This window comes from Palaemon carinicauda, chromosome 35, assembly GCF_036898095.1.
Source record: "Palaemon carinicauda isolate YSFRI2023 chromosome 35, ASM3689809v2, whole genome shotgun sequence".
Taxonomy (NCBI): Eukaryota; Metazoa; Arthropoda; class Malacostraca; order Decapoda; family Palaemonidae; genus Palaemon; species Palaemon carinicauda.
This window is the reverse complement of record NC_090759.1, coordinates 14,504,418-14,516,418: the sequence shown is the minus strand read 5'-3', so window position 1 is coordinate 14,516,418 and position 12,001 is coordinate 14,504,418. Positions and strand designations below refer to the sequence as shown.

The 12,001-nt window shown below is 43.5% G+C and overlaps 1 protein-coding gene across 1 annotated transcript in view; it reads left to right on the top strand.

Annotated features, from left to right (window-relative positions):
- The window catches only part of Not10 (CCR4-NOT transcription complex subunit 10), a 176,227-nt gene extending 166,592 nt beyond the window's left edge, over window positions 1–9,635 (top strand). The window contains exon 16 of the mRNA XM_068358766.1: window positions 9,008–9,635. Within this exon, the coding sequence (XP_068214867.1) occupies window positions 9,008–9,060 (53 nt within the window). The 3' untranslated portion in view covers window positions 9,061–9,635. The remainder of the gene's footprint in view (window positions 1–9,007) is intronic.
- The last annotated feature ends 2,366 nt before the right edge of the window (window positions 9,636–12,001 follow it).

The window sequence follows — 12,001 nt, the reverse complement described above, 5'->3', positions numbered from 1 at the left end:
ATATTATTCTGTATCTTAGGACATGTCTAGGGAAAAGGGTAATGTAGGGCAATATCACAAAGTATTACTATGGATCTACTATTTGATGTAAGTTGTTTTGGGTTTTGAGTAATTGTTTTGTTTATTAAATATAAATAAGGTTGGAATTAAAATAAATTCCAATACATAACGAGGTAGCTTCTTGTTGTCGCTCGTCGCAAAGAGGTTGATCTGCAGTTCTGGGACTTGACGTAAGATGAAGGAGAATGATCCTGTGTCTAGGGACCATTCTTACTCTATCATCGTGAGCCTGGATAGAGCGTCCACTGTCACATTGTGGAACCCTTGAAGGTGAACTGCTGATAAATGTCATCTCTTCTCCGCTAGGCGGAAGATGGCCAACATCACTTGGTTGATTTGGGGTGATCTCGAACTTTGATGATTCAAACATCTCACTATCACCTTGCTGTCCAAGATCAGTCTTTTGTGAACTGAATGGCGAGGGGACAGTTTCTTCAGCGTGAGAAAGACTGCCATGGCTTCCAAAACGTTGATGTGGAACGTCTTGAATAGAGAAGACCAAGTCCCTTGGACTTTCTGTTGGTGAGAGGGACCTCCCCAACCTTCCTTTGAAGCGTCCGTATGGATGATGACTGAAGGTAGAGGTGGTTGCAAGGGCACAGACCTCTTCAGGTTCTTAGCCTTCGACCATGGCTTGAGAAGTGATCGTATTCGAGTCGGTATCGGGCTTCTTAGATCTCTTCGAGCGTTTGATGCGTATCTTCTCCAGACTCCTGATGCATCTATTAGTTGTGCTCTTAGCACCGGGTCTGTCACTGAGGCAAACTGAAGAGAACCCAGTACTCTGTCCTGTTGGCGTCTTGATATCCTGTCGGATTTCAGTAGTCTCTTGACAGATCCTGCTATCTCTCTCCTCTTCCCTGGGGGAATGGAGTGATGGTGTGACTTTAAGTTCCAATGAATTCCTAGCCATTGAAACTCCTGAGCTGGAGATAATCGAGACTTCTTGATGTTGATCTTGTATCCCAGATGTTCCAGGAATTGGATCATTTTCTCATATGCTTGCATGCACTCCATCTCGGATGCTGCCCACACCAGCCAGTCGTCCAGGTAGGCTACTACCTGGACACCTTCTAGGCGTAGTTGTTGAACGACTGCATCTGCAAGCTTTGTAAAAATCCTTGGGGCTATATTTAGTCTGAAGGGCATGGCTCTGACATGTATTTCTTCTTCTGTAGCCTGAATCCTAGGTAGGAGGAGAGTGGGCGGTTGATTGGAATATGCCAATAGGCATCTGCCATGTCTATCGAGACTGTGAAGGCCCTTTTTGGCAGCAGGGTCCTTGTGTGCTGAAGGGTTAATATCCTGAACTCGTTGTTTTCTATGAACTTGTTGAGTGGCGACAAGTCCAGAATGACTCTGAGTCCTTCTTGGGAACACAAAACAGCCTTCATTGGAATTTGATGGACTTTGCCCTCCTTATCACCCGTTTGCTCAAGAGTTCTCGGGTGTATTCTTCCAAGACGGGGGTGGAGTGTTGGAAGAATTGTGGAAATGATGGTTAAGCTGTCCTCCAGCTCCAACCTAATCCGTTCTTGATTAGGCTGTGGGCCCAAGGATCGTAGGTCCAGCGATCCTGAAATCTTTGGAGTCTTCCTCCTACCGGAAGCATCTCATTGCTTCGACTGTCCGGAGGACTTGCCTCCTTGACCGCGTCCTCCCTTAACCCTTCTTCCTCTTGGGGGGTATCTACCTTTAGGACGAAAGGTAGTGGTCTGCCTCTCATACGCAGGATTAAATGCTGGTGACTGGGCAACCAGCTGCTGAGGCACCATCTGGTAAGCTGGCTGGGGCACCGCGGTCATGGGAACTGCGGGAAGTTGTTGCTCTTGTTGTCTGACAGGGTGAGAGGGCAACCTGGGTCTTTTCGTCTTCTTCTTAGGTTGGGGACCCTCATCCGGGGAAGACTTCCTCTTCGCCTACATGTCCCACTTCCGGAGAAGATTTCTATTCTCCGTGGCAGCCTTGTCCACTATTCCTTTGACCACTTCACTCGGGAAGAGGTCTTTTCCCCAGATATTGGAGGCTATCAGCTTCCTAGGTTCGTGTTTCACAGCAGCCAAAGCAAACACGAACTCCCTACATGCACGTCTGGCCTTAACGAAGCCATATAGGTCTTTGACCGGCGTAGCCAAATGTGATTTGGTCACGACCATGTTCATATCTGGGGATCTGTTGTCACTTGCCATTGTCTCCAAGCAGATCTGGAGGGACAGGGATGCGGCAAGTCTCTCCTTTGTCTCTTGCTCCTTTCGCAAGAGAAAGTCAGACAGCTTAGGGAGGTTTTCACTGAACTGGCGTCTTGCAATATCCGCCTCCAACTTCCCCAACTGAGAAGGTAAGGTGGATTTCCTTCCAGTCCTTCTTGTCCGTAGGCAGGGCTAGGGACAAGGGTCTACACTCCTTGAGTGTAGGGCAAGGTTTACCTGCGTCCAGTCCCTTCATGACTGCCTTAAACCCTTTTGCCGTAAAGGGAAAGGCTAGTTTAGCTGGAGCAATAAAAGAAGGGTGTGTCTTGCTAAGGGCTGGCACTTTTGAATTAGTGGAGCCCTTTTCTTTCAGGCTACTTCTCAACAGAGCCTGAGCTTTTTCATGGTCAAGAACTATGACCTCTTTTGGTTCTGTCTCCTCCTTGGACACAGGTTCCGCCTTCAAGCGGACGAAGCAGTCTGGGTAAGACTTGAAGCTGGGCCAAAAGTCGACATCCTCCATGAGGACAGCCCCCAGCTTTTCTGAAATGAAAATCTTCCCGTTGGTAATCGGCATGTATTCCGCATGCCTCCAAGGGTTCACATCAGAGCAAGGAGGAAGATCGTTCACTTTGAGTCTCCTCTGAGACCCACGGGACGCGGCGAGATGGTCCATCCTTCTCCTCAATTCAGCGCCCTTTTCTTCGTTTTGCTTACGAAGATTCTCCATCATAGACATGAGACTAGCCAAAGCTTCACCCATGTCATCCGATGGAGGAGCAGAAGACGTAGAGGGTACTGGTTCTGGTGCCGGAACCGACGAAATGGACTCCGATTTGACGTCATCCTCTTCAGTCTCGGGAGCGAGGGTAGACTCTTCTTCTAGACCTTCCGCTAGAAGGTCTTTCTCGGTGTCCTCAGACACCTCCGACATCCTCTCATCTAGGTGGATGTCCTTCATCGCGTCAGAGATGTCCGTATCTACAGAAATCTGGACACAAGGAATCTCAGGTTGAGGCAGGGGTACAACAGCATCCACAGCCGCCTTAGGGAACAGACAGGCACGCATCCGTTCATTCGAAAGGTAAGGCCCCGTAGCATTTTTCTGAAAGCCACAAACCCATCTGCGCAGCTTACTCTATGCTGCATCCCTTGACTCCGCTGTCTTGGGGTCATCAAAAGCCTCAGTAACCAAGGCCTTGCAAACATGGCAGTCCTGGGGGTCCCAGTACTTCAGAGGTCCCTTGGAGATGAAGCAGAGAGAATGAGCCCTGCACTCTACATGACCACAGAAGTCCTTGCTCCTCACGTTGCAAAAGACTCGAAGGCACTTGGTATGGTCCTCCTGTAAAGAGAGGAAAACTAAATGAGTATGCGGTAGTTCATCTCACCTGATAAACTATATAAATATTGATATTAATATTTTTGCATATTTATTGCATATAGCTTAGGATAGACAAGCTAGAAAAGAATTAGGAAAGACACATACAGTACTTGTATTTCCTGTTCAGCCAATTGCTGCGACTTCCCCAAAAATTAGAACCTAGAGTTTTCCTATTCAGGAAACCTGTAAAGATAGATAAGTGTAACTTAACACTGACTTTCCAAAGGTTTTGATAATGCTTGTAAATTGTAATTCTGGCTAGCACCTGGCGGCACAGTCCAGCCGGGGTCTTGCCGGCTGGGGTAGTGTCGGCGCACCGGTCCAGCCGGCTGGGGTAGTGTCGGCGCACCGGTCCAGCCGGCTGGGGTAGTGTCGGCGCACCGGTCCAGCCGGCTAGGGTAGTGGCCGGCAGCATCAACCTGGCCGGCATCTGCCGGCTAGGTTAGTACCCGGCGGCACTAGCCGATAGAGAGAGAGAAAGCAAGGAGTGAAGGGTACCTTATTAAATGTATATTAACAGTAAATAAGGGTGTAAGTACTCAGTCTTACTGCCTTCCTCCAGAATGAGGGTTCAAATGGAAGGTGAGAATGTATCATTCAGGCTTCCAACCAAACACAAACCAAAGCCGGTCTCTGCCGGCCACTGGTATGTGGATGGCAGTCCAAGAGAGGATTGAAGAACACTACAGTATAGGGGTCTCCCGCTGGCAGCCGGCAGAGCTTTTCCCAGAGCCTTGCATCCATAAGGGAAGGCTGAGCGACTAAGCCGCTGCATGTAGGAGCCCCGGCCGGCCCCACAACCCGCTGGCAAGCGTTGAGATTGTGGGACGACGGCCAAAGGGTTGCAATGGCTAGGCCATCACTAAAGCACTGAGGGTGGAGGGAAAATCGTTCTGTATGAGGTGTGGAAGGAGCCGCCAGGGTTGCCGGTCCTACCACACCCCTACGAAACTCTGTTTCTGTATCGACGCCATCGTAGGTGGCAGGAGAATATCTATTCTCCAGCCTAGGGTCTGCCAATACAGTTAAGGGGAGGGCGGCAGACTTGCCGCCTCCTCTCAACAAGGGTGAAACAGAGTTCCAGTGCTGTCGCCATCCTAGGCGGCCGAAGAATGTCTATTCTTCAGCCTAGGGTCTGCGAGCACAGGACTAGTCTTCTAGACTGCAGGGAGAAGGTGGCGGCATCTTACAACCACTTCAAGTGTGGCCTAGGGAGGTCTAGCCTCCTATGCCGGCAGCCTAGTCCGGCACGGGAATGACTATTCACCCTGCCGGCCAGCCGCCGGCAAAAGACCATATACTCTGAGGTTCTGACCGAAACCCAAAGCCTGCTATCTGCCGGCCAAGGGAAGAGACAGAAAACACTAGCCTAGTCAGGCCTGAGTGTCTACTCGAAGGCAAGATTGACTAGGGTTGTAGCCTAATGCTACACTCAGAGGGAAGGAGGGATTACCCTTAAATCTCCACTGGAGACGAGTATCAGTTTATATAAAAATTCTAGGAGATATCTATCTCCGCCTGAATTGATAAAACGATACACGAGGTTAACTGGGGAATACGTATGAAAGTATACTAAAGCCACTAGGCTAGTAGCCTAGCGGTGGGTGAGATTCGACTACCTTAATCGCTGAAACTCTCGTATACGATCTCAGAAAGGAATATATATACCGTATGCAGTCAATGTATCTTACACATATAAATTGCCTAAATAGCTTCAATTAATTGTTATTACTCTAGGAATGTCTATTATATCATGCATGAAAGTAAACTAAAACCCATTGGCTAGGAAGCCTAGCGCAAGCAAGGTTCGGTTACCTAAATCGCCGAAACTATCAAGAATACAATCGGCATAATATAATTAACTCCTAGTAATGAAGACTGAATAGCTTCGAAATATTCATGCTATTAACACCAGGAAAGTCATTCAGGCTAACTAAATAACTCATGCGTAATGAACGACACCGCCCATGACGCCTCCGGTTAAGGCAAAGCTCTCTCACTTGATTTAACCTAATTTCACTGTGAGGTAAGAGCTAAAATTTATACTATGTAAAGATAAAATACTCAACTTTCCAGAGGCAGAAGAGGCTGGAGATTGCATGATATCCTCAAAAAACCAAAGCGTAATGAGGGAGATAACCAGGAAAATCACTGAGCTATAGCTGTACGTCGCCGCCATGTTTATTCCTATAAGTGTAGCGTTATAGGAATAAACATGGCGGCGACGTACAGCGCCATCTGGATACTCAAGTAGTAAGGAAGGGTAACCTTGATATCGGCTCCCCTTCAAAATTTGCCACTTTCCCCCTTAAAGCGAAAACGCTATTCGGGGTGAAGATTGCTATGTGTTGTATCAAGATATACGTCCCCTGATTTATGCGATATCCTTAGGAGAAATTTTAAGGATATTCGCGCCAGGAGTTAGAATTCTAGAGACCTAAAGGTAAATTCTCTGGGAATATCACCGTAGTCAACTATACCCTAGGAAGCTACTTATAGGAACCTTCCATCAGGACAACATCATCATCATCATCATTTCAGCCTTCAAAAGTCCTTTGTTGGATGTAGGCCTTCCCCAGGTTTCTCCACAGACTTCTATCGCAAGCTATTCTGTGCCACTGTTGCTTATGTTGGTCTAAGTCATCTCGCCAGCGGGTTTTTTGTCTTCCTCGGTTTCTTGTGTATCCTCGGGGTGTCCAGAAGGTTGTTCTTGATGTCCATCGGTTGTCTGTCATCCTGGCAATGTGCCCTGCCTAGTTCCATTTGAGCTTGCTAATGGTTTCAAGGATATCCATTACTTTAGTTTTTTTACGTATCCATTTAGCTGTTTTTCTATCCTTCCATGTTAGATTTAGCATAATTCTCTCATGTGCCCTCTGCATTGTTCGTAATTTAAGGGAAAGCTTTTTTTGTTAGATTCCAAGTTTCGGCCCCTATAGGTGACAGTGGGGAGGATACACTGATCATAGACTTTCCTTTTTAAGATGATAGGAATCTTCTTATTTTTTAACACTGTACTGGCTCTTCCAAACGCTTGCCAACCGAGGGTTATTCTTCTTTTTATTTCGCTCTCTTTACAGGCGTCATGTAGAGAGATTCGTTGTCCTAGGTAGATGTAATGGTCCACTTCCTCAATTTGTTGGTTTTCAATTTCAAGTATGTCATCTGCATTTTCAGTATATTTATTGCTCATGACTTTGGTCTTTTGGAAGTTCAGGTGGAGGCCAATTGATTTGCTTGCTTCATTTAGCTCGGTGAGCATATGTTGAAGCTCTTCTTTGGTGTGAGCAATGATAATGATGTCATCAGCAAATCTTAGGTGACTTAGATATTCCCCATCTATTTTTATTCCTTTTTCTTGCCAGTTGAGTTGTCGGAAAGCTCTCTCCAGGCAGGCAGTAGTGTCACCTTGTCTGACACCTCTCTTGAGTTGGAATGGTTCAGAGTCCTTGTGGAGGCGAATAAATGATGTTGCATGGTCATAGATGTGACAGAGTACATTAATGTAAACTGAGTCAACTCCCTGTTCTTCCAGCGCTGACATGACCTCCTCAGTTTCAACCGAGTCAAATGCTTTGGTGTAATCTACAAGTGCTACTACCAGTGGTATCTTATATTTATTTGTTTTCTCAATGATTTGGTTTACTGTTTGTAGATGGTCAATTGTGGAGTAGCCTCTTCTAAAGCCCGCTTGTTCCCTTGGCAGATTTTCATCAAGCTTTCCTACAATTCGGTTGGTGATAACTTTGGTGAAAATTTTATAAATAATATTAAGGAGGCTGATTGGCCGTTGGTTGTTCATGTCCCTGGGGTCGCCTTTTTTGTAGAGTAGAATGAGGATAGCTTTATTCCACTCTTCTGGCATTTTGCTCCTCTTCAGACATTCATTGAATAGTCGCGCTAGTCTGACGTGGATTGGCTCATCAGCATCTGCTATTAGGTCTAACGTGATGTTATCTGGTCCCGGTGCTTTCCCCTTCTTCATTTGCTTGACAGCTAGTCGCACCTCGCCTGCTGTGATCTCTGGAAAGTGATGAGATGGGTGTTGATTTGCTCTTTCACGAAGATGGTAACGAGGTCTTTCTGAAGAGTAAAGCTTTTGGTAGTACTCTCTTGCTCGCTTAGCTATTCCATCACGGTTGGTTGTAAGGGATCCGTCTTCTTCTAGCACCCCAGTGAATTGCAGCTTCCCTTGGCCGAGTTTTCTTTTTGCCGTTTTAAACCTTCTGCCTTGTTTGATGACATCTTCAATTATTTTTGTCGTTCTATTGCGAAGGTCTTCTCGTTGCTTTTTCTGTATAGTTTTGTTTAGTTCTGCTGCTTCAATTTTCTCCCGCACTGTTGATGGGGGCTTGAGATTTCTCCGTTTTTTCATGAGGTTCTTTGTGTCTTCCGAGAATTTGCTGATGTCAGAGGGTTTTGTGTCCTGGAACTTCTTTGCTACTTCCTTCAGGGGAATAATGATGTTATTATTCAAGTTTTCAAGATCAGTTTCATTACTGTTTTGGTCTTCTAAATTTCCAAGAATCTCGTAGCGGTTTTTTAACTCTATCTGAAATGTAGATTTGAGAGCTTCAGGTACTTTGATATGTTCTGGTCTTACAAAGAATAGTTTTTGCCTTTCTTGTTTGGTGTTGATTTGGACTTTGCATCTTATCATCCTGTGATCACTGCCTACATTGACTTGGTTCAGGACATCAACATTTTTAACTATATTATGTTTGTCTACCAATATGTAGTCTATTTCATTACGTGTTTCATGGTTTGGGCTTCGCCATGTCCATCTCTTGTTTTCACTCTTTTGAAAGAATGTGTTCATGATCTTGAAGTTATGTGCTACAGCAAAATTTATCAAGTCATCTCCCCTTTCATTTCTCTCCCCATATCCGAATGGGCCTGAGCCCAAAAAAAATGGTTTACATTAAGTAATACATGTATGTTTGAAAAGCATTCATCGTCTCCTGATGCCACAATGAGCTAGCTTCTGTGGGGCAATGGGCTATTTCTAAATGTTATGGCTTTATTTCATAGTGTTTATTATATTTTAAATGGCCTAATTGTAAATATAAATTTTCAATACCGAATTTTCTGTGTTGGCAATCATAGTAATATTGTTTCCTTGAGATTGGAAATGCAAGCAAGGGACTCAAATAATTGAATTGCGGCCTTTTATTGAATATGCTGGTGATTCCCAAAGCATAGTATGAAAAGAATTTTTTTATTTGTTATACAGTGTGTCAAAAGCTTGCGCTTCATAGACAGAAGCAACGGGATCTAGAGGTAAGAATCATCAAAATGATAAATTCTATAATAAAAATTGTCTTGCAGTTTTAATAGTCTAATTAATACCTAATGATTGCCTGCTTTTTTTCAGGTCATGCTGATGTTATGAGGAACATTGTCAAGAAGAATATATTACTTACTTGAAACCACTGGTTATTCTAAAGTATTTTTTTATTTACTGATGGGCATGAGAGCTGGAAGTATACGTTGTATGTAGCCACATGCTGGTACAGGCTGTGATTGTCTGTAATAATTTGCAGATGGGTTTACTTTGTTATTATTGCATTGTTGGTTTTCTTAAGGATTCGGTTCTTCTTTCATAACCATAAATTTCAGTTGACTTAATATACTTAGTTCCTTCGCATTCTGATGAACCAAATTTCAATTTGTAGAATTTCTGTGCAATAATAGGAGGTAAGTCAAGTAATAATAAAGACTACAATATTTACAGTTTTGATTTGTCACAGTGACCTGTTTAACTGAAACATATTTAAGCTTACTAAATATTCACTTGTGCAAGGGAAGTTTGTCACATTTGCCATGAAAGTAACATCACCTAGCATTGTAACTAAGCCATTAAAGAACTTAATTGTTTTTTACCATATTGTGTTGGAAGCTACATGTTATCTACATGGTTATGGTTGGTATGTTTTGAACAAGTAAAGCAAGTCAGACGTATGTTGTATGTTAAATATTTTAGATTACATTGAAAATGTTTACTCTTTCATTTATTACGACCACCAGCCTAGTTTTTTGACTCCTCAGAAGAAACTTCATTTGTTCATTACGACTATTTAGTGCATATTTCTTGTAAGTATTTATATAAAGTCATGTTTTTACTTTTAAGAGGTTTTGCTTTTTACATTAGCTGTAAAAAAATGAAACATGAATAAACTATCAGTTGCTCAGAAATGTGCATACAGCAGTACCTATGGTTACAAGCGACAGGATATGAGCACATTGGAATACAAGCATAAAAATATGAATTGGGTTAAGAGTATTGCATCAGCCTGCAAGCAAATATTTTGTGCTGTGTGGACAGTTTTAATGGACAAGTATGAACAAGACTCATGTGATTGGCAAAAAGCAGTCATGCGACTCCCTTACGCCACCCATGCAGTGTTTACCCAGATAGGGTTCGACTGGGCGAGCAGCGAATCTATTACTGATAATGCAATGGCTCATCTTAAAGAAAAGAAAAAACAATTGACTCTAGATAGGCTCCTTGTAAAAATTAAACTTAAAAGTGTAAAAAAAGACAACCAAGTGTCCAGGAAGCGTAAATAGAGTCATTCAAGAGATAGAACTCCCCAATATTTTACCAGGAGTTCTTATGGATGTAGTACGATAGAAAGTAAAAGATGTGAGATTGGAAGTATGTTTAGGAATAGAAGGATGGATATATTGGCTTTGTGTGAGACAAAGATAAAAGGGAAAGGTGAAGTGATGTTTGGTGAAATGTCTGGTAGAGTGTCTGGGATTGAAAGGGGAAGAGCAAAAGAAGTTGTGGCTTTATTGCCGAGTGAATGGATGACAGATAAAGTAGTGGAATGGAAGGAGATATCATCTAGGTTAATGTGGGTAAGAGTTAGGTTGGGTAGGGAATGTTGGGCTTTTGTCAGTGTGTATGGGCCAGGTTGTGAGAAAAGTGAAGAAGAGAGGAATGAGTTCTGGAATGAATTACCTAGGTGTGTATAAGGAATTATGTAGTTGTCATGGGTGACTTAAATGCTAGAGTGGGTGCTGGAGAGGTAGGTGTCATTGGGAAGTATGGCATACCAGGTGAAAATGAGAGTGGTGAGAGACTGGTAGATATATGTGTTGATCAAGAGATGGTGATAAGTTCTAGCTCTTTCAAAAAGAAAGATAAAAACAAGTATACATGGGTAAGAGTGGCAAATGGAAGAGTGGTAGAAAGAGCGTTAATGGATTGTGTTGATAACTAAAAGAATGTTTGGAAGATTGAAAGACGTGTACGTGGTTAGGGGTATGGCTAACGGTATGTCTGATCATTTTTTGGTGGAAGGAAAATTAATTGTAGCAAAATAGTTGGGGAATAGAGTAGGTGGATGTAGAAGGGAGCTAATGAGGGTTGAAGAGCTAATAAAACCGGGGGTAAAAAGTAAATATCAAGAAAGGTTGAAAATGGCATATGATGAAGTGAAAGTAAGAGAAACTGGTAATTTAGAGGAGGAGTGGAAGTTAGTAAAAGAAAATTTTGTTGGGATTGCAAGTGATGTGTGTGGCAGGAAGTTTGTTGGAGGCAGCATGAGGAAGGGCAGTGAAGGTGGAATGAAGGAGTGAAGGTAAAAGTGGAAGAGAAAAAGAGGGCTTTTGAAGAATGGCTGCAGAGTAATAGTGTAGAGAAGTATGAAAGATATAGAGAAAAATGTGGAAATAAAGCGCAAGGTAAGTGAGGCAAAGAGGGCAGCTGACCTGAGGTTGGGTCAGGGATTGGGTCATTCATATGAAGAGAATAAGGAAATGTTTTGGAAAGAAGTGAAGAGAGTAAGGAAGGCTGGTTCAAGAATTGAAGAGACAGTGAAAGATGGAAATGGAAGGTTGTTAAAAGGAGAGGAGCAAGGAAAAGGTGGGCGGAATATTTTGAAAGTTTACCGAATGTTGAGGATAATAGGGAGGCAGATATACAGTGATACCTCTGGATACGAAAGTTTCTGCTTACGAAAAATTCAGGATGGGAAAAGTGATTCAAAGATTTTTATGCCCCAGGATACGAATAAAATTTCAGGATACGAAAACCTTATGAGATCCCAACTCTTCGCCGAGAGTAATTTTAAAAAGCGCGCGCCGCCAGACTTTGAACTTGGGTAGACTCACTTACAGCCTCCCGCTCACCCATTGGTTATCTCCCTACTCAGACGCTAGCTGACGCCATAAGATCCTGCTTTCCTATTGGTCGGCAACTATCCCAGCTTGCCTACGCACGGGCGTTCATCTCTCTCTTTTCGTTCCGACCGCGGTATCGTTAACAGACAATGTGTTGTGTGCTTTCGCTTGTTTGACTTAGTGTTAATATACAGTACATTCGTACGCCACGTGTTATCGTTAATAAACATTCGTTACT